The sequence below is a fragment of the Panulirus ornatus genome, chromosome 11 (assembly GCF_036320965.1).
Source record: "Panulirus ornatus isolate Po-2019 chromosome 11, ASM3632096v1, whole genome shotgun sequence".
Classification (NCBI taxonomy): Eukaryota; Metazoa; Arthropoda; class Malacostraca; order Decapoda; family Palinuridae; genus Panulirus; species Panulirus ornatus.
The window spans coordinates 20,256,706-20,280,990 of NC_092234.1; the positions used below are offsets into that span (position 1 = coordinate 20,256,706).

Below are 24,285 nucleotides of genomic sequence, written 5' to 3' on the forward strand. Positions count from 1 at the left end.
ATATATATATATATATATATATATATATATATATATATATATATATGTATATATATATATATATATATATATATATATATATATATATATATATATATATATATATATATATATATACCAATGTCTCATTGTCATATTATTTAACCTCGAGCACGTCTGTTAAGCAATAAGTTACGACCCTTGATCACGACGATACAACCCCTACGTGTGAATCTTGTCTGTAGGTCTGGTCAGAGAGGCCTGGTCACACTAAGCGGAGTCCGGTCTTGCTCAAAGTATCGATAGTTCCGGTTAGTTAAACGTAAAATATTGAATATATCACTTGGAATGGCTTTTGAAATACACAAAAATCAAACTGGTGAATAGAAATACTTACGATGGCCTGGTTGAAGCGGGTTTCGATCTCACCGATGAGCCAGTTGAAGGCCTCGGTGGTAAGCTTGTATTCCTCCGAGACCTTCTTGGTGCAGAGTGTTGACCTCACCAGACACTGGAAGAGGAAGGTGGCGTTCTCGTTGGCCTGCCTGCTGATGCGGTCGTTGCCAGACACAATGACGCACTTACTGAGCATCGTCTGGATGGCCTCCACCACCCTCACGGGCGACAAGTCAGTTTGTGTGCGTTTGTTAATGTGGAAGATCTTCTGCACGTTCCAGATCATCCGCTCCAGGTTGCACGGCAGCACCACCTGTGTGGCCAACCTGATAATTACTGTTTGTTTACTGTTAAAATAAAGATGGCGGCCGTTTCCGCCTCATAAGTGGCATTCATGTCTTCTTCCCACCCAAGGAACAGACAAGAACATTATAATTTCCATTTCATCAAATAAATCAAATGTGCATAAACGGCAATACATGCAAAACGTGCACATTTTTGTGAGTTAAGAATACACCTGTTACTAAGCTTGGTTTACTGTAGAATAACAAATGCTTCTTGAAAATTGAGTTTTCTATCACCGTCATAGGTCAGATTTTCAGCAGCTAAAATGATTTGTCTTTAAAACGAAAATTTGGTGAAAAGTTCCACTATGAATGGAAATTTGTACCAGTTCTGAAAAGGGGTTTTCAATAGTTTTCATTTAAGAAGGATCTTTGTTTTGCCTGAATATAGACCAGCGAACAATTTTATAAACGTTTCACTTGAAAGGCAAACAAATAGTTCCTCCCAAAATAAAGCAAACTAATTTCATATTTTTTGTTAGTTACTGTAGCACAATAATCTGTAGTTACATACTGAACACTGTCATTTTATACTTCACTGGTCATAAATGTCTCATGAGTTTATAATCAATGTTCATATTACATCCCCAAAATAGATAAGTCATCCAATCAAACGTCTATATATGACAACGAAGAATACTGTATGACAGCAAGGTTTTTTTACCGTACGCAACGAAGATACTACAGTTCCAAATAGTACAGAGCCCTTAATTTTCACATAATGTTTACTTAACGGAAGCAAAGTTCTTGGCAGCTATACTGCTTACCGGAATAAAGTTTGATAGTGCGGCACAATTAAGTTGATTATCTCCAAAAGCGAGATGCAGCTTGAAAGTGGGATTGCCTCGTCTAATTAGGTATGTGCAGGTCACAGTATACATACACCATTCATTTGGTGTGCGTTCTGCCAGCAAGATTTGGTTGGGATATTATTGACTTCCCGGCCACTATCTTATGATAAGACTGATGTTTATAAAAATTCTAACATTCTCAATAGCAGGTGAACTTTTAATAAGCTGCTTTTGCACTGTTCATTTTCCTAAATACGTACATTAATTCTATCTACCAGGTGACTTGTCTGGAGCAGTTTACGTATTCACTTCAGAAACTAATGTGTTATTACTGAGCTGTTTTGGTGTATGGATGGGTAAGATTTAAACGCACACAGATATAACTATCGGTTGTTTGCGCTTAGGCTTTTATATTGCCAGAGTCATTACCACCGTCATTTGTCAAGTTATAATCACCAGTCCAATTGAAAAATCCTGAAGACATGGATGAACTTCAGGTGTTAAAGGTAAATTCTAAGAACATGTGTACCTTCAGGGTAAATTGTAACTCTTATGATGTAACAGACTGTAACCCTCTGAATAAGACAGCCCCTCGAGTACGAAGACTTTAGCCTCTAAGATAGTGTACGATGAATATATTGATCGTACTTAAAAGTGGAAAGCCGTAGTGGCCAATGGGTTAAGTCATATTTATGAGGTTAAGTCGTCGTTCTAAAGTCGTTAGGTCGTCGTACACCAGAGGTTAACAACACAGATAACCAATTTACTTTAGGCTGGCATAAGACTCGGGTATGATTACCCGTGTTCTTCCCTCGACGGCAATTTTGTTTCCCAGGTCGTCAGCTGAGGCCAGTGGGTCGCTAACTGAAGTTCCTTGCATGGTAAGCAGTTCAACGCGAGAGAAAATATATACAATGAGAAGCGTAGGTCCTGTCAGGCAGGAAGCATTTGGTGAGTGAACACATGCAAATCTACACCCGACGACCCCGGGAGGAAAATTCGTCGTGGTCAGCCCCGCTGGCCTTACCTTGGTGTCGCCCTTGGGGAAGACCTGCCGTAGGATCCGCCTGTCCTCCTGCAAACGGTGCCACTCTGTTTCCAGGGTACTGACGGCGGGCGGGGAACCCAGGATATCCCGGACCACCTCCTCCGTGAAGAGCTTCCTCAGGTAACGTTCGTTGGACACATCGAAGCGGTAGCGGTCCTCGAAGCGTCGGTTGGAGAGCTTGACTGTGGGAAGGTTCTGGAACTCCACAAACTCGCCAGCGAGGCCGTCCTCACCGTACCTGAGCTGGATGACCTGGCCGACGCTGTTCCTCACTGTGCCATCATAGTTGACCATCACACTCTCCATGGCCTTAATGAGACGCCGCTGGATGTAACCAGTCTCCGCCGTCTTGACGGCCGTATCGATGAGGCCCTCGCGGCCTCCCATGGCATGGAAGTAGAACTCGGAGGGCGTGAGGCCGGCCAAATACGAGTTCTCAACAAAGCCGCGGGACTCTGGGCCGAAGTCGTCCTTGATGAAGTGAGGCAGCGTCCTCTTTCGGAAACCGAAGGGAATTCTCTTGCCCTCGACGTTCTGCTGCCCGACACAGGCGATAACCTGCGAGATGTTGATGTTAGAGCCCTTGGAGCCAGCCACCACCATGGCCTTCAGGTTGTTATACTCTGTCAACGATTTCTTGGCCGAGCCTCCAGTCTTGTCTCGGGCATCATTCAAGATTCGGTTCACTTGGTTCTCGAAGGTCTGCCTCAGTGTGTTGCCAGGGGTGGGCTCCAGTTCATCATTGTGTGCCTTGTGGATGACCTCAATCACATCATCCTTAGCCTTCCTGATGGTGTCCTGGATGACCTTGTAAGTGTTGGGGTCAGAGATGGTGTCGCCGATGCCGATGCTGTGACCTTCCAGGAGCAACCAGTTGTTCACAACCGTCTGGATGTTACCGTAGAAGCGACCAGCAATCTCATGCCCCAACTCCATCCAGGCTACGTGCAACATCGACCCTGAGCTCGCCCCCAGAGTCTTCTTGCATAAGATGCCCATGATCAGCTCCCCGTGTTCCACCAGCACCTGCATGCAACAATGGTAATAATCAACTCCATCATGGCTAACTTAACTTACAACTCTGCTGCACCTCAATGTACCTCACTATGTTCACTATAACGTATCACAGACCAAGGCTTTATGTAACCTTACTTGACCAAACCTGTTTCAACCAGCAATACTGGGATGACTACTGACTTCGCCTGTCTTCATCTGATTCCTTATAACTTCATGTAAGCTAATCATATTATAAACAAACTTCACATTAAGATGTCTAAAGTGGTTCCCATCCAGTATTAAACTAATGTCAGTTACCTTAGTGGCCACATACCCTCATTGACCTCATCTACCGAAAATCATCTCGGGTAACGTCTACTGTGCTATTTGGTTTGTGTTCCCGTCTACTATGTGTTGTGTTTCTAATGACCTTATCTACCAGGTCCTGACCTTACCTGACCCCTGGGGCTAATGTTATGGTATGCAGGGAGGGGCTGACCTTGGTGTCGCCGGGGGAGATCCACTTGTAGGGCCCATCGTCCTCGTCGTCTGGGTGTGTGGCGTGGGTCTTGACCAGGTTCAGGTTGCCAGGGATGATGAGTGAGAAGAGTTGCTTGCCTGTCCACAATGGTCGAGGCTTCAAGATGGCCGGCTGTGGCATCCGACCATCCCAGATGGGCAGGAACATTAGCAGGTTCATCATTTCCGCCTGTAGGCAAGCGTGGCAATAGACTTCCTTAAGACAAGAACCAAGAAAACTCGGGAAGAAAATAATAGGCTCATGCAAGTACCAATATGGCTCCATGATCACTAAGTGTACGAGACTTTTGCTGAAGTTATCATAAATATTACCTTATGTCAATAGGGTAGGAGGCCATGTCCATCTCTTATAATTTCCAGTATCAAGAGATTTCTTGGCTCGAGAATTTCAAGATGGAGTTAGGTATAAGAGGGAAAGTGGAGAGATGTATCGCAAGTGGCGTACCTTCTCGAGGAAGACGTCCCTCTTGGTCATCTTGCGGACGGCAGTAAGGGTATCCTGTACGATGCCCATGACTGGCCGGTTGGACTGAGGCGTCACCACCATCCTGGGTGTCAAGTGAAGGTTCTCGATCTCGGCGCGGGTCTCCATGCTCTGCGGTACGTGCAGGTTCATCTCGTCGCCGTCGAAGTCCGCGTTGTACGGCGACGTCACCGACAGGTTCAGCCGGAATGTTGACCACGGCAGCACCTGTGACGGTCTCCTGATGATGGCTGTCTCTTTCAGGGATTAACCTGCCGCCCTACCTACACGTAACTAAGGTCAGATTTTGTCACGTGGCAAGGCTACCGCGTAGCGCTCATCACATCATGACTTTTAAAAGGAAAAGATTAAAATCGGTTTTAAACGAGATGAAAAGTTTTCAGATGTGTATATGAATGGTTTCTCCATCTGCCTGAGTCTTGTCTGGTGACGATTAAGACATCTTTACCTCACCATATCTAATAGTTGTTTCGTTAAATCTAACAAAGGCTGCGATTAAAGATGGTAAAATGTTCCAAATATTTCTTTCTTCACAGTAAATATTATTATTATATTTGGAAATCTTTCATTTGACATTTTCCTCTTCCATCGTACATCAGATATTTACCTTGACATGTTTTGACACATGACTTCTTCCTTACCTTAACCTTGTGTCCCATCATGGACATCTTGTGAAGTGTTGGCTGTCGGTTGAAGATGATTAGGTCGCCGTCAGTAATGTGACGCTCGACCCGGTAGCCGCTCTGCAGGTGCAGGTCGGACGGCTTCGGGTGGTAGCGCAGGTCTATCCTCGCCCCGTTGTCCCGGACAATGTACTTAGCGCCTGGGTACTGGTTGTTCCCCCGCTGCACCAACTCCATCATCCTGTAGTGTGCACAAACTGCCAGCAAGTATGGTCTTCACGTTAAACTACTATTAGTAATACTAGACTGGGATGGACACCATGTACAGTAGTGAATTAGCTATACATACCAGAGCCATACATAACAACTCATGAGCACACTATATGCCTATATAAAGCTCACTGACATTATATGCCTATATAAGGCTCACTGACATCATGGAGTGTTATAGTAGGGTGCTCGAGCAGTGTACAGACTGAACAGTTGACAACTGCATGAGATGTTCTCCAGACCGCTGAGAGGAAGAAAGGTCCTGAAGAGGATAGCTAATGTTGTCCCTGTATTCAAGAAACATGATCAGGAAAGTCACTATACTTCAGTGTGATAAGAGAGAGATAACCTGGAGCAGGCCACATTATCCGTAGCACCAAGGTGAACTGGAGCTCCCGAGGAACACGTCTGCTCGCGATAAAGGTTTGATGGCGGTCGGGAGAGGTGAGGCATTACCAGAAACTCGCCGAGTTGATCATTAATGTGCAAAGACGAAACAAAACAGTGGCGATGTGTTGATAAAGGTGTAACTGTCTATGTAAGGGGGAAACCATGTGACACTCTCTATGGGAGAATTGTGCTGACTATACTGATGTCATCTCCATGGTGAGGTGATCATGTCAGTCTGTGATGATCATGTTAGGAGGAGATTATCATGTGATGATCATGTTAGGAGGAGATTATCATGTGATGATCATGTTAGGAGGAGATTATCATGTGATGATCATGTTAGGAAGAGATTATCATGTGATGATCATGTTAGGAGGAGATTCATGTGGTGTCATGTTAGGAGATATCATGTGATGATCATGTTAGGAGGAGATTATCATGTGATGATCATGTTAGGAGGAGATTATCATGTGATGATCATGTTAGGAGGAGATTATCATGTGATGATCATGTTAGGAGGAGATTATCATGTGATGATCATGTTAGGAGGAGATTATCATGTGGTGATCATGTTAGGAGATTATCATGTGATGATCATGTTAGGAGGAGATTATCATGTGATGATCATGTTAGGAGGAGATTATCATGTGATGATCATGTTAGGAGGAGATTATCATGTGATGATCATGTTAGGAGGAGATTATCATGTGATGATCATGTTAGGAGGAGATTATCATGTGATGATCATGTTAGGAGATTATCATGTGATGATCATGTTAGGAGGAGATTATCATGTGATGATCATGTTAGGAGGAGATTATCATGTGATGATCATGTTAGGAGGAGATTATCATGTGATGATCATGTTAGGAGGAGATTATCATGTGATGATCATGTTAGGAGGAGATTATCATGTGATGATCATGTTAGGAGGAGATTATCATGTGATGATCATGTTAGGAGGAGATTATCATGTGATGATCATGTTAGGAGGAGATTATCATGTGATGATCATGTTAGGAGATTATCATGTGATGATCATGTTAGGAGATTATCATGTGATGATCATGTTAGGAGGAGATTATCATGTGATGATCATGTTAGGAGATTATCATGTGATGATCATGTTAGGAAGAGATTATCATGTGATGATCATGTGATGATCATGTTAGGAAGAGATTATCATGTGATGATCATGTTAGGAAGAGATTATCATGTGATGATCATGTTAGGAGGAGATTATCATGTGATGATCATGTTAGGAGGAGATTATCATGTGATGATCATGTTAGGAGGAGATTATCATGTGATGATCATGTTAGGAGATTATCATGTGATGATCATGTTAGGAGGAGATTATCATGTGATGATCATGTTAGGAGATTATCATGTGATGATCGGTGGTGACAGTAAGAGTGGAGTGGTGTGATGATGTTGACGACCACGGTGGTGTGATGTAATGACCATGTAATGATAGTGATGATATGATGACAGTGTTTGCGTCATTGGATGATGGATGTGATGGTGATGATAACCTCCTGGTGAAGATGGTGAAGTGAAAGGATAAAGTCATCTGCGAGACTGATGACAAAGAGGGTTAGGGAGACTAACTTGGTCATATTGTAGGGCGTGACGATCTCGGGGTAGGTGAGGTTCTGGGCGATGGATCTTGGCACGCCCACCTGGTCTATGCCCAGGTTGGGGTCGGCCGTGATGACGGTTCGGGCCGAGAAGTCCACCCTCTTGCCCATCAGGTTACCTCGGATGCGACCTTCCTTGCCCTTGAGACGGGACTTGATGGCCTTCAGGGGCCGGCCAGACTTCTGGAGGGCCCTGGGCATGCCGGGCATGTCGTTGTCCGTCATAGTGGCCACGTGGAACTGCAGGTTTTTGATGTTCTCCGAGATGATGTGGGCGGCTGCGCCTGACTGCTCGTTGCGGATCAGCTCGTTGTTGGCCTTGATGATGTCGGCCAGCTTGTGTGTGAGGTCGTCCTGGTTGCGGGCCGAGCCGTACATGACGACGGCCGGCCGCACGGGCAGTGGTGGTACCGGCAGCACCGTCAGGATCATCCAGTCTGGCCGGGCAAACTTCGGGTCCATCCCCAGCAGGTAGCACTCCTCGTCTGCAAAACATACACACACATCTACCACACCAACCCACTACACCTCCCTCAGTCCACAAGTTCATAATCCAAACTACTATAACTCCTCTCTACTCTCTAGTTCAGCGTAACAACGAGTGAATGTAAATGTTCAGATCTTACACTAAGTAAGTTCAAACTGTGCAATCTTAGAAGGTGAAGGATGAGGGCCAGTTGTCTACAGTGCTCACATAACTGTGGAGGCTGGACGTTCATGCCTTATAACCTTCCACACTGCGAGACTCGTGTAACTGCGTCTTCACGATTGTGTCCACAAGTGCACACGATGACGGATGGTCGGTCCACCAGAGGCAGCATCACATCTTAAAGTTCCTCACTGAGTTTAAGGAAACTGATGATAGTGGCCAATTTTTAAAGACTAAACGGAACTCAACCGGATAATACGATGAGTAAAAACGAGATGTGAAATTTTTTTGTATATAACCGCAAAAGTTATCCAATATGACAAGTGAGGACGAGACAGATATACACGACAATGGATAGGATAGAAACAAGATGGAGCGATGTGTGGCCCCCACCAGAGTAAAGCTTTCCTCTCTCGTACATACGGAAAGGTAAATAACCCCCCCCCCCCCCACACACACACACACACAGAGCAGAAACAGCGCTGCGACTCGCCAATCCAACCCGCCTGGGTTCCAGTCCCAAACAGGGCGGCTGCCTCATAGCTAATGCTCGTCTTCCCCTGCGGGGCTGATCGATGACCGGGTACCAGGCATGAGCTTGTGTAGTGTACATATATGGTTTACACATGTTATTTTAACATATATATACCAAGGTAAGAGATGGTGCAACGCGCGCGTAAATCTCTCTCTATGTCATAAAGCAACAGTAATCACACCTTCGAGTGTTGAACTTCATTAATTATAAGTACATAAAAATAAGCCATTATAAACACACACACACACACGTGGTGTAGGGTTTTGTGTTACTGACCATGAGCCAGCCCGAGGTCGCACCAACAAGGATTCGAATCTTGGACGTGGCAGTCGGCCTACACCCAACCTAGGTGTTCATCCTCCCCTCGGGGCTGGTCGATAACTGGGAACCTGGCTTAGGCTAGAGTGTGTGTGTGTGTGTGTGTGTGTGTGGGCAAACATACACAGAATAAAGACATGGTACATATATACAAGGTTATGAGACGAGACAACACGAGTGTAAGACTCTGGCCGTAACACACAACAGTCCCCCCCCCCCCCCCCCCCCCCACACACACACACACTGACCTGAGATGTGTTTGAAGATCTCGTACAACCGCTCGGCAGAAAGGATCTGCTTGCGTTCCTGTGTGTCTTCGTTGACATGCTTCCACTCAGCCACCAGGTCCAGGCCCACACGCTTTACGTTCGGCTGGTACCTGGACAACACTAACATATCAGACTGGTTAATGTGACCCACTGACACTAACTAGTATTCCTGTCTCATGACTGGTTTATGATCCTCGTATATTATCTAGTATTCCTATCATATGACTGGTTTATGATCCTCGTATATTATCTAGTATTCCTATCTCATGACTGGTTTATGATCCTCGTATATTATCTAGTATTCCTATCATATGACTGGTTTATGATCCTCGTATATTATCTAGTACTCCTATCTCATGAGCAGTTTATGATCTTCATATATAGAGTGGTACTCCTATATGACTGGTCTGTATATAACTATTGCCTACAAGTTTGGTTTGATGCGAAGTGGAGTCTGTCACAAAGATCCTCTTCATGAGACTTTCTCCGCTCATCCTCTCCATATTTCCATACAATGTCAGACTCCGCTAACTACCATATATCTCATACACAGTTTTTATATACATGGTCACCCCGCTTCACACCACATATCATCTTCAAGCATTTCATTTCCAACACGTTCCCTCTTTCTTTCTCCTGCATTTAGGTAACAAGACTCACATCCATACAAAACTGTCGGTACTCCTACGCTTTCAAACATACCCATTTTTGCGCTACCAGACACTAACCTCACCTTCACACACTCGTACTGCAAACAAAATCTTAGCTTCCTCTCCCACCTTCACTTCAGCGTCTTTGGTTCCGTCGGCCGCGTCGTTTACTCTCACGTACTACCAAAGGCACTCCACTTCCTCCAGACTGTAACTACCCTAACATAAACATTGTGTCTCACCCACACGCTGCACCTCATTGCTTTTGTTCATATTTACTCTCAACTTTCTTCTCTCGGAGATTTTCTCAGACTCTGCCATCAGCTTCTCTCGTTTCTCCCTTGAGTTTTCCACGGCAGCCGTGTCATCTGCAAACAGCAACTGATTCACATTTCAATCCCCCCCCCAAATACACACACACACACACACACCGCAAACCAGCTCGTGCCCCTTGCTTACATTTCTGTCAACATCCTTCTAGTAAAGTAAAAGAATCATGGCGACACCACACACCCTTCTTGAAGCAAACCCACCCTCACCGGGAACCACTCACCCTCCTCCCTTCGTACTCGCACATCTGCGTCACTCTCCTGGCCAAAACTCCTCACTGCATTTGATAAAATACCTCCATGTTCTTCCAATCTTCATTTTCGTCAGTTAGATATTTGTTTTCAGTCTATGTGTTTGTTCATACCAGTGTGTGGGTTATATCAATTTATAGTATAGAAAATAAGTTGAGACCTGCCACAGCCACCATGTCCAACGGTCTTCTTGAGGTCGGTGGGCTGGTCGGGGTCCTTGGTGACGTCCACCTCGTCACCACCTTCACAGATCATCTTATCCTTACACAGGTTGTACACGTGCAGCAGCCGCTTCCGGGGCTGCCCTTTCGACTTGGTCACAATCTCGCGGATTTTTGGGTGTTGCTGTAAGTATAAGAGCGTTACTGGGTGTGCTGGTGATGGCTTAAACCAATAAGGTCAACGTTGAAACGACAGTGATAAAACGTATTTAGTGAATGACGTATAAGTATATAATAGCAGTTGGTCATTTAGAAAACCTGTCCCATACATCTCAAATATATCAAGAATCGCTATGTTACTTTGAGAGGTACGGCAATCAAGACAGACATGCACAGTGGCTTGTTTAGCTTCCTTAAACTAAGTATAAATGAAGACAGAGCACCATAATGTAACCCTTCCGCGTGCAGTTATATCCTGGTGAAGGAGAAATTCGTATGTAATACCCTGAATAAGATAACTAAGATACAATAATTTATGTATTTATGTACCATGACGCAACATTTCACACTAATCCTGGATACAAACGCACTGTAGTATACGCCACGTTGCTAGACAGAAAGCCAAAGACAGACAAACACAGTGTATCAAAAATAGAATGATATGGCTACGGATATTGATGAGTAATCTCATAACGAGATCAGACACCCCCAAGTAAAGATAAGTGACTCTCTCACCGCGTTATACAAGAGTTTGCTGCAGTAGAAGCACACGCATCGCACGATCTTGATGGTCTTGACCAAGAAGCCGACGTGGTAGACGGGTTTGGCCAGGTCCAGGTGGCCAAAATGTCCGGGACAGTCGATCATGTTGCCGGCACAGGTGGTACAGCGGGTATGTCGGTCCAGACACCCCTGACGCGGATCCATCAGACCGCCTAGCTTGGGTCGACCATTCTCGTACACCTCAGCGTATTTGATGCCTCCCTTGGTTACGGACATGCGGCGCTGTGGGTATATAAGACAGTGAGACACTTCACGATCATAGTAATAATGATGATGCTCGTCATGAAAAAGATAAGAGGAATAACAGAATTGATCACATCAAGATTGAACCCAACGTTTCGATCAGGTAATGCGCCAGTCCCCTGTGTAGAATAATAACCAGTGTAAACATTCATAAAGTAATACGAACAACAACATATCACTGGGTCATTTCGAGTTTGTATGTGGTGATGGAAGATATCAGAAACACGGATTAATGTGGTGTGAGGACGAGAGTACACTAACGACTGGAAGATGGTGTCAAATTTTCAGTATGCCCATATTAACTACGTACAAGTATTTACTTAATTAAGTTCATACTAGTTGTCCTCTCACAGTGATAACCAACATGACGTATGAAGCTGATATCATTTGCGCTGCAATATGTCCTACCTAGGCAATGTTGACGCCCTAGTGATCTGCCCTACCGATGTAGACATTTTCCGTTAACTGTAACTTAATTATTGATTTTTTATATATATTCCACGTTATCTTTTATAAACAGAGGTCGTTTTCACGTAGCCATCTTTGTTATATCATATTTGAGCATATGAATGTTTTTTTTAGCTAATCTAGCACGCAATGCTTGTGTCAACTTTATGGAGTAATCAGCAATCCTGCCTGACCACGGGTCGGCCACAAACCTGCCTGACCACGGGTCGGCCACAAACCTGCCTGACCACGGGTCGGCCACAATATGTTTCATTCAGTTTGCAGCGGCCGGTCACTTGGCCTGGCCACTTGCTCTCGTTGGTTTGGTCAGCTGTCCTCGTGTGGGGGTCAGCCAGCCACGTTAGTGCTCGGTTGTCTTAGGATTGATAGGAGGAAATTTTTCGTGTTTTAGTGATACTATCCACTAGGTAAGAGCGATAGTATTGCGATTATATGTAAATTATGAATATAGTTAATTTATGTCCCTCTGTACATATTATACGCAGTCCTTTTATTTCTATGCCACTGAATGATTGAGTAGTAATGACTACGTAAAATCAGTACCACCTTTTCTGCTGGTTAGCAATACAACACTTCTTTACCTGTTTCCACTTGGAATCATACATATTCTAGCTAAGAAATGGCACACCTAGATGTTCGGAGCAAGGTTCTGTCACGTTATTTTATCTAACGTAAATAAGGTTATTCTTCAGGAAGTATCCAATAGAAGGAGAATTGCTCAGAGACTGTTTGTGGGTTATTTCCACATAACTAGATCGTATCAGAGGATTCGCTATAAACTTTGTATGGAACTATAAAGGCGCAAATAATGTTCGTTGTGGACTGACTGAAACGAAATATTTATCATATCTATTCTTAAACACACATACGGTGCTGCTTTCAACTATGAATAGTAAAACACGTTAAAAAAAGTAGTATATATTTTCTAAGCTAGTGTTGTCTGGCCGGCTGTAATGGGAAATCAATTGAGTGGTTCGTCCCTGTAGTACAGTTTCTTTAAGTAGGGTAACCAAATTTGTACACACCACTGAAAGTGGTGACGCATCAGTAAATTGTTAAGAGTGAGGATTATTTTGACTTTTAAATTCGAATGTACTTACTATAAAGCCAAGAATTTTGTTCGTTTTCCTTTTTAATGCTGCGTAAATTATTTGTTTGGCTTTAGGTTAGCAAATTATAATAATTATGTTCTAACTCATTCATTATTAACAGCATTATAGAATTAAGTATAGTTTGCCTTCTTCTTTCTACGACCGTTGATTAAAAATTCGCACAGATTCATATCAAAATAAATTTGCCATCTATGAGCATAGTCCATTAAGTGTGTGGCTGTTTTCTACTGCAGACATTAGTGTCTGTTGTGGATTTATTTACAACCATAGTATTTTGTACCAAATCGTTATCTTACTGCGCAGCTCATTATCAGTGTAACCAATAGAGATTAAAAACAGAACTTATCCCAAGACTGATCCCTGTGGCACACCTTGTGACGTCTATTGTGAGGCTTGACAGTTAGTCACTACTTACTGTTCAAGGTCTTTTAACCAATTTCCTAACCCCGTTCATCATGTGACAGCTTTTGCTGGTAAAAATATTTGATTATGGATATTTTGATAGATTTCTCAAAACTGGAAGTTGATGACATCGACCGATTTATTTTAAATGTATATATTGACCATATAAAAGAAACCAAGCAGATTTGTCACACACGACTCCTAAATGATAGTTTCCATAAGTTTACCGAACAACGGACGTCTAGCTAACTTGGCAATGATTTACCGGCAGGGACATAAAAAAAAAGTCTTTAATGACAGTGAATAACGCAGCAAAGGCTCGGCAATAAAACATCTTACTCGTTTAGAAATATATAAGTGAAAAAAAAAACCCTCCTGCTTCAAGATAACCTCACTTAACATAAACTCAGAGCCATACACTTTTTTTTCGGCTGACCTACTGATGCTGACGTGCGCCACAGTTCATTATAGCATGAACTCTAGTGAACCCAGTGCCCATTTGCAAGCAAACAACGGTGCAAGTACACAAATGACAACGCCCGGGCTGTGTGTGGGTTACGTACCTGAAAACACTTTCCGCGCTAAACTGTGCTATGTAACTAGACCACTGTAACCCAGTTTTGCATTCTTGCATTCTTTTCATGCATTCCGTATCTTAATGTGTGGCACAGCCCACAGGATGGGTAAGAATGCATTATAAATTCGCCGTGTTTTGCGAGAACAAATAAGAAACAAAGGATTATAGGTGTGTGGTGACGTGCCCGCTGGTGATAGGTCCAAAAGCATGTATGATTTGTATCATAAAAAAACGTTACATTGCAACAGTTTGACTAGCAAACTTCTGAGTGTTTTGCTACATCAGATTATTGTTTGATTTGGGCAGCATGATTCGTGTTAAACAAGAATGTTATGTTCAAACAAGGATTAGAATATTAATTGGCAATGAATGAGCGCCAAATCCAACTGGCATTTCATTATTTGTCCGATTATGCTTCTACCAAAAGATCAACTAAATCTTTGACCAGGACTAACATTGTCATCACAGTGTCACTATACTGAACTAAGACTATATCAGCACTTTAAAGGACACCATACAGCGTGTATATATATATATATATATATATATATATATATATATATATATATATATATATATATATATTATTTTTTTTATTATACTTTGTCGCTGTCTCCCGCGTTTGCGAGGTAGCGCAAGGAAACAGACGAAAGAAAAGGCCCAACCCCCCCATACACATGTATATACATACGTCCACACACGCAAATATACATACCTACACAACTTTCCATGTTTTACCCCAGACGCTTCACATGCCTTGATTCAATCCACTGACAGCACGTCAACCCCGGTATATCACATCGCTCCAGTTCACTCTATTCCTTGCCCTCCTTTCACCCTCCTGCATGTTCAGGCCCCGATCACACAATATCTTTTTCACTCCATCTTTCCACCTCCAATTTGGTCTCCCTCTTCTCGTTCCCTTCACCTCCGACACATATATCCTCTTGGTCAATCTTTCCTCACTCATTCTCTCCATGTGCCCAAACCACTTCAAAACACCTCTTCTGCTCTCTCTACCACGCTCTTTTTATTTCCACACATCTCTCTTACCCTTACGTTACTCACTCGATCAAACCACCTCACACCACACATTGTCCTCAAACATCTCATTTCCAGCACATCCATCCTCCTGCGCACAACTCTATCCATAGCCCACGCCTCGCAACCATACAACATTGTTGGAACCACTATTCCTTCAAACATACCCATTTTTGCTTTCCGAGATAATGTTCTCGACTTCCACACATTCTTCAAGGCCCCCAGAATTTTCGCCCCCTCCCCCACCCTATGATCCACTTCCGCTTCCATGGTTCCATCCGCTGCCAGATCCACTCCCAGATATCTAAAACACTTCACTTCCTCCAGTTTTTCTCCATTCAAACTCACCTCCCAATTGACTTGACCCTCAACCCTACTGTACCTAATAACCTTACTCTTATTCACATTTACTCTTAACTTTCTTCTTCCACACACTTTACCAAACTCAGTCACCAGCTTCTGCAGTTTCTCACATGAATCAGCCACCAGCGCTGTATCATCAGCGAACAACAACTGACTCACTTCCCAAGCTCTCTCATCCCCAACAGACTTCATACTTGCCTCTCTTTCCAAAACTCTTGCATTCACCTCCCTAACAACCCCATCCATAAACAAATTAAACAACCATGGAGACATCACACACCCCTGCCGCAAACCTACATTCACTGAGAACCAATCACTTTCCTCTCTTCCTACACGTACACATGCCTTACATCCTCGATAAAAACTTTTCGCTGCTTCTAACAACTTTCCTCCCACACCATATATTCTTAATACCTTCCACAGAGCATCTCTATCAACTCTATCATATGCCTTCTCCAGATCCATAAATGCTACATACAAATCCATTTGCTTTTCTAAGTATTTCTCACATACATTCTTCAAAGCAAACACCTGATCCACACATCCTCTACCACTTCTGAAACCACACTGCTCTTCCCCAATCTGATGCTCTGTACATGCCTTCACCCTCTCAATCAATACCCTCCCATATAATTTACCAGGAATACTCAACAAACTTATACCTCTGTAATTTGAGCACTCACTCTTATCCCCTTTGCCTTTGTACAATGGCACTATGCACGCATTCCGCCAATCCTCAGGCACCTCACCATGAGTCATACATACATTAAATAACCTTACCAACCAGTCAACAATACAGTCACCCCCTTTTTTAATAAATTCCACTGCAATACCATCCAAACCTGCTGCCTTGCCGGCTTTCATCTTCCGCAAAGCTTTCACTACCTCTTCTCTGTTTACCAAATCATTTTCCCTAACCCTCTCACTTTGCACACCACCTCGACCAAAACACCCTATATCTGCCACTCTATCATCAAACACATTCAACAAACCTTCAAAATACTCACTCCATCTCCTTCTCACATCACCACTACTTGTTTTCACCTCCCCATTTGCGCCCTTCACTGAAGTTCCCATTTGCTCCCTTGTCTTACGCACTTTATTTACCTCCTTCCAGAACATCTTTTTATTCTCCCTAAAATTTAATGATACTCTCTCACCCCAACTCTCATTTGCCCTTTTTTTCACCTCTTGCACTTTTCTCTTGACCTCCTGTCTCTTTCTTTTATACATCTCCCACTCAATTGCATTTTTTCCCTGCAAAAATCGTCCAAATGCCTCTCTCTTCTCTTTCACTAATACTCTTACTTCTTCATCCCACCACTCACTACCCTTTCTAATCAACCCACCTCCCACTCTTCTCATGCCACAAGCATCTTTTGCGCAATCCATCACTGATTCCCTAAATACATCCCATTCCTCCCCCACTCCCCTTACTTCCATTGTTCTCACCTTTTTCCATTCTGTACTCAGTCTCTCCTGGTACTTCCTCACACAGGTCTCCTTCCCAAGCTCACTTACTCTCACCACCCTCTTCACCCCAACATTCACTCTTCTTTTCTGATAACCCATACAAATCTTCACCTTAGCCTCCACAAGATAATAATCAGACATCCCTCCAGTTGCACCTCTCAGCACATTAACATCCTTAAGAGTAGAAATATATATTAACGAAAAGCAGTAACGAAAAATAGTTATATATAACAAACTTACGATTTCATCGGGGCTGAGAATGCCGAACTGAACCCTGCGAACCTGACGCAGCGGAGCCTTGCTGTCTGACCCAGCCATTTTGCTAGGCTTTTTGCTTCACCTTCCCTCGTCGCGCTCAGTGATGGCCTTCAAATCCAATCTGAGATCTTCACTACGAAAACTCCCTTACCTTCTCTTACACTTCACGCTGTCATAATCTGAAAAAAAAAATAGTGACTTTAAGATGAACAGCATAACACATAGAGAAAAAAGTGTGATACAAAATTCTAACCCACCATGCCTTCCCATACCTGACTAACGTGGTAATAACCTCTGTTGTCCGAAGTAAGGCAGTCTGATCGTTGGGGTAGAATTTGATTGCGACTCTCACCTTATCACCGGTGCATTATGTGGTCCAACAATATAGGCTTATAACAAGATTTAACGGTAACATTCAGCAAGAAACACCAGGTGATAGGTCAATCAAATAGTTGTTAACAGCAAGTATTACCAATAATGAAAAATAAATGTACTTCGAATACATTTATATACATCCAAAACATGTGCATATTGAGTGAAACCAGAAGACAGCATGATCATGGGAATGATGAGACTTCACATTTATTTAACCTGCATCCTACAGCAAAGGTTCATTAGAACAATGCATAGTTCGACAACAGGGAGATGAGTTTCTATTCTTGACAGACATTGAAGGTGACACTTGCACCCTTGTTGCCCTATTCTTCCTTGAACGTTTGGATGGTAGTTGCTTTCCAATGGTAGCTTGTTAGTGTTTGTCACATCATGTTGGACCGAGTGGCTGAAATCATTTGAAATCTCGGTTCATAGTACTGACTTTGTAGCTTTGATCTTCTGACTACTAAATCGCACAATGTAGACGTAGTGTCAGTTACCTGAAATGAATTAGAATGTTCTACGTATACATAGTTCATTTGTGATCGTTTTGAAATCGATCAGGTTAGTAAAATGCGTCCTGAAGTTGTTTGTTTTTATCTTACTCGTTTGACGCGACAACACGGCAATGGCTGGGGCTACATGTGAATTCCGTGGACGAGATTTGCTGAGAACGAAGCTGATCATGACGCCAGCATGTACGTTGTGGTGGTGACGTCACGTGACAATGAGTTGGGTTAATTTATTTGGATTTAGGTTTTCAGGCGGATACATAATTTGTTCGTGAATGTAATTTTCTTTGATTTGGTGATGAGACTCATAATTCAAGACGTCGTGTGTTGTACGACTGCATCATGCATGACGTCACCTGGGTAACAGGCGGTGAGACGTCGGTCGGGTGGCTGGCGGACAGCTTCACATAGTCAGGCAGCGCGCCAAGACATGATGGCTTAAGCCCGGCCTGGGATGGATCACCTTCATATAACATCATTAGTCTTCTGTGCTAATATTTGAATGTCCAATACTCACATCAGTATGCGTGAAGATAAGATCTAGTTGTAATGATGGTGTATCAGTGCCTCTCATCCTAGTGCTGTATCAGTGCCTCTCATCTTAGTGAGGCATCAGTGTCTCTAATTTTAGTACGTTCACTGACACTGGCATAGAAAAAATTCTTGTATTAACTCTTATTACTTGTTTTCATGACTCCCTATCACCATGAGAATCCACGTGCCCCACCTCCCAGTCTATCTCTTTTTAATTGAAATTCCCCACTAACAGTACTTTACCATCTTTAAGAATGACATGTTTTATACTTCATGTACGTCTTTAAGTACAGTCCTAAATTAAGCATAAATTTAGACCACGGACCTCCTGCCTCTAATAACCCTCAAGAGGTAATCTTACTCAACTGGGATTAGACTACTCCCCTCGCACTCTTACCTCCTGTCTCGCCTGTCCGGGAGAGGGAAGGAAGAGACAGCATACACAACAGACGCACACGTCAGTCCAGCCGCACACGACGTAGCTTCAGGGATTCAACCCATTGTTAGACTAAGAATATACAGGTGAGAAATTTAGGAACTGCTGTGTAAAAACTCCGATGAATTTTGTCATTATTGCTGAAAACAAAGATACCTAACACACAAAAATGTCTGGTTCAGCCACACCATAGTAAATTCTTATTTAGGATAGTTCATTTACTCTATAAAGAAAGCGTCAATTGTAATCATATATATATATATATATATATATATATATATATATATATATATATATATATATATATATATATATATATATATATATATATGAGCGGGGGGCTGGAAATCCTCCCCTCTCGGTTTTTTTTTCAATTTTCCAAAAGAAGGAACAGAGAATTGGGCCAGGTGAGGGTATTCCCTCAAAGGCCCAGTCCTCTGTTCTTAACGCTACCTCGCTAATGCGGGAAATGGCGAATAGTTTGAAAAAAAAAAAAAAAAAAAAAAAAAAAAAAATATATATATATATATATATATATATATATATATATATATATATATATATATATATATACATATATATATATTTCTTTTTCTTTCAAACTATTCGCCATTTCCCGCATTAGCGAGGTAGCGTTAAGAACAGAGGACTGGGCCTTTGAGGGAATACCCTCACCTGGCCCAATTCTCTGTTCCTTCTTTTGGAAAATTAAAAAAAAAAAAAAAACGAGAGGGGAGGATTTCCAGCCCCCCGCTCCCTCCCCTTTAGTCGCTTTCTACGACACGCAGGGAATACGTGGGAAGTATTCTTTCTCCCCTATCCCCAGGTATAATATATATATATATATATATATATATATATATATATATATATATATATATATATATATATATATATATATAATATATCCCTGGGGATAGGGGAGAAAGAATACTTCCCACGTATTCCCTGCGTGTCGTAGAAGGCGACTAAAAGGGAAGGGAGCGGGGGGCTGGAAATCCTCCCCTCTTTTTTTTTTTTTTTTTCTCAAAGAGGAACAGAGAAGGGGGCCAGATGAGGATATTCCCTCAAAGGCCCAGTCCTCTGTTCTTAACGCTAACTTGCTAACGCGGGAAATGGCGAATAGTATGAAAGAAAAGAAATATATATATATATATATATATATATATATATATATATATATATATATATTATTATTATTTATTTTGCTTTGTCGCTGTCTCCCGCGTTTGCGAGGTAGCGCAAGGAAACAGACGAAAGAAATGGCCCAACCCACCCCCATACACAATGGATACACACACACACACGTCCACACACGGAAATATACATACCTAAACATCTCAATGTACACATATATATATATACACAGACACATACATATATACCCATGCACACAATTCACACTGCCCCCATTCACTCCCATCGCCACCTCGCCACACATGGAATACCATCCCCCTCCCCCCTCATGTGTGCGAGGTAGCACTAGGAAAAGACAACAAAGGCCCCATTCGTTCACACTCAGTCTCTAGCTGCCGCGCAAATATGCCCGAAACCACAGCTCCCTTTCCACATCCAGGCCCCACACAACTTTCCATGGTTTACCCCAGACGCTTCACATGCCCTGATTCAATCCACTGACAGCACGTCAACCCCGGTATACCACATCGATCCAATTCACTCTATTCCTTGCCCTCCTTTCACCCTCCTGCATGTTCAGGCCCGATCACACAAAATCTTTTTCACTCCATCTTTCCACCTCCAATTTGGTCTCCCACTTCTCCTCGTTCCCTCCACCTCCGACACATATATCCTCTTGGTCAATCTTTCCTCACTCATTCTCTCCATGTGCCCAAACCATTTCAAAACACCCTCTTCTGCTCTCTCAACCACGCTCTTTTTATTTCCACACATCTCTCTTACCCTTACATTACTTACTCGATCAAACCACCTCACACCACACATTGTCCTCAAACATCTCATTTCCAGCACATCCACCCTCTTGCGCTTAACTCTATCCATAGCCCACGCCTCGCAACCATACAACATTGTTGGAACCACTATTCCTTCAAACATACCCATTTTTGCTTTCCGAAATAATGTTCTCGACTTCCACACATTTTTCAAGGCTCCCAGGATTTTCGCCCCCTCCCCCACCTTATGATTCACTTCCGCTTCCATGGTTCCATCCGCTGCCAGATCCACTCCCAGATATCTAAAACACTTTACTTCCTCCAGTTTTTCTCCATTCAAACTTACATCCCAATTGACTTGACCCTCAACCCTACTGTACCTAATAACCTTGTTCTTATTCACATTTACTCTTAACTTTCACACACTTTACCAAACTCAGTCACCAGCTTCTGCAGTTTCTCACATGAATCAGCCACCAGCGCTGTATCATCAGCGAACAACAACTGACTCACTTCCCAAGCTCTCTCATCCCCAACAGACTTCATACTTGCCCCTCTTTCCAAAACTCTTGCATTCACCTCCCTAACAACCCCATCCATAAACAAATTAAACAACCATGGAGACATCACACACCCCTGCCGCAAACCTACATTCACTGAGAACCAATCACTTTCCTCTCTTCCTACACGTACACATGCCTTACATCCTCGATAAAAACTTTTCACTGCTTCTAACAACTTGCCTCTCACACCATATATTCTTAATACCTTCCACAAAGCATCTCTATCAACTCTATCATATGCCTTCTCCAGATCCATAAATGCTACATACAAATCCATTCGCTTTTCTAAGTATTTCTCACATACATTCTTCAAAGCAAACACCTGATCCACACATCCTCTACCACTTCTGAAACCACACTGCTCTTCCCCCAATCTGATGCTCTGTACATGCCTTCACCCTCTCAATCAATACCCTCCCATATAATTTACCAGGAATACTCAACAAACTTATACCTCTGTAATTTGAGCACTCACTCTTATCCCCTTTGCCTTTGTACAATGGCACTATGCACGCATTCCGCCAATCCTCAGGCACCTCACCATGAGTCATACATACATTAAATAACCTTACCAACCAGTCAATAATACAGTCACCCCATTTTTTTATAAATTCCACTGCAATACCATCCAAACCTGCTGCCTTGCCGGCTTTCATCTTCCGCAAAGCTTTTACTACCTCTCCTCTGTTTACCAAATCATTTTCCCTAACCCTCTCACTTTGCACACCACCTCGACCAAAACACCCTATATCTGCCACTCTATCATCAAACACATTCAACAAACCTTCAAAATACTCACTCTATCTCCTTCTCACATCACCACTACTTGTTATCACCTCCCCATTTGCGCCTTTCACTGAAGTTCCCATTTGCTCCCTTGTCTTACGCACTTTATTTACCTCCTTCCAGAACATCTTTTTATTCTCCCCAAAATTTAATGATACTCTCTCACCCCAACTCTCATTTGCCCTCTTTTTCAACTCTTGCACCTTTCTCTTGACCTTCAGTCTCTTTCTTTTATACATCTCCCACTCAATTGCATTTTTTCCCGGCAAAAATCGTCCAAATGCCTCTCTCTTCTCTTTCACCAATAATCTTACTTCTTCATCCCACCACTCACTACCCTTTCTAATCAACCCACCTCCCACTCTTCTCATGCCACAAGCATCTTTTGCGCAATCCATCACTGATTCCCTAAATACATCCCATCTGTACTCAGTCTCTCCTGGTACTTCCTCACACAAGTCTCCTTCCCAAGCTCACTTACTCTCACCACCCTCTTCACCCCAACATTCACTCTTTTTTTCTGAAAACCCATACAAATCTTCACCTTAGCCTCCACAAGATAATGATCAGACATCCCTCCAGTTGCACCTCTCAGCACATTAACATCCAAAAGTCTCTCTTTCGCGCGCCTGTCAATTAACACGTAATCCAATAACGCTCTCTGGCCATCTCTCCTACTTACATACGTATACTTATGTATATCTCGCTTTTTAAACCAGGTATTCCCAATCACCAGTCCCTTTTCAGCACACAAATCTACAAGCTCTTCACCATTTCCATTTACAACACTGAACACCCCATGTATACCAATTATTCCCTCAACTGCCACATTACTCACCTTTGCATTCAAATCACCCATCACTATAACCCGGTCTCGTGCATCAAAACCACTAACACACTCATTCAGCTGCTCCCAAAACACTTGCCTCTCATGATCTTTCTTCTCATGCCCAGGTGCATATGAACCAATAATCACCCATCTCTCTCCATCAACTTTAAGTTCTACCCATATTAATCGAGAATTTACTTTCTTACATTCTATCACATACTCCCACAACTCTTGTTTCAGGAGTACTACTACTCCTTCCCTTGCTCTTGTCCTCTCACTAACCCCTGACTTTACTCTCAAGACACTCCCAAACCAATCTTCCCCTTTACCCTTGAGCTTCGTTTCACTCAGAGCCAAAACATCCAGGTTCCTTTCCTCAAACATACTACCTATCTCTCCTTTTTTCACATCTTGGTTACATCCACACACATTTAGACACCCCAGTCTGAGCCTTCGAGGAGGATGAGCACTCCCCGCGTGACTCCTTCTTCTGTTTCCCATTTTAGAAAGTTAAAAATACAAGGAGGGGAGGATTTCTGGTATTATATATATAACACGGAAATGAAACACGATAAGTTTCCAAGTGCACTTTCGTGTACATTAATTAACGCTTCGCCAGGGGATATAGAAGGGAGTGACATAGCTAAGACGCTATTGGTAAACCAGCATCTTAACGACGTCTCTTCGTTGTATATCAAGTGACTCATTTACGTCTTCTGTCTCATTACTGCATCTCCCCTGACGACGTGATCATTACACGAAAGTGCACTTGAGCTTATCATGTTTCATTTTCCTCGTGGTTTTCAGCACATACTAAAGCACAAGCTCCACTGTGACCTCTTACTAAACACAAAACACACACACACACACACACACACACACACACACACATACATACATACATACACACACACACACACACACATATATACATATATATATATATTTTTTTTTTT

General features: G+C 42.8%; 1 protein-coding gene across 3 annotated transcripts in view; it reads right to left on the reverse strand.

Moving 5' to 3' along the window:
* Positions 1–280: 280 nt before the first annotated feature.
* LOC139751364 (DNA-directed RNA polymerase II subunit RPB1-like) overlaps positions 281–24,285 on the reverse strand; it is a 37,099-nt gene continuing 13,094 nt past the window's right edge. For 2 of the 3 annotated variants that reach the window (XM_071666728.1, XM_071666727.1), the window contains exons 2-11: positions 17,367–17,563; positions 11,400–11,669; positions 10,664–10,848; positions 9,252–9,382; positions 7,473–7,986; positions 5,220–5,442; positions 4,540–4,785; positions 4,054–4,263; positions 2,538–3,584; positions 281–688 (exon numbers count right to left, since the gene is read on the reverse strand). In XM_071666728.1, the coding sequence (XP_071522829.1) occupies positions 296–688; positions 2,538–3,584; positions 4,054–4,263; positions 4,540–4,785; positions 5,220–5,442; positions 7,473–7,986; positions 9,252–9,382; positions 10,664–10,848; positions 11,400–11,669; positions 17,367–17,444 (3,297 nt within the window). In that variant the 5' untranslated portion in view covers positions 17,445–17,563 and the 3' untranslated portion in view covers positions 281–295. Of the gene's footprint in view, positions 689–2,537; positions 3,585–4,053; positions 4,264–4,539; positions 4,786–5,219; positions 5,443–7,472; positions 7,987–9,251; positions 9,383–10,663; positions 10,849–11,399; positions 11,670–17,366; positions 17,564–19,202; positions 19,309–24,285 lie in introns of those variants that run through there. The other variant, XM_071666729.1, reaches the window with a different exon arrangement.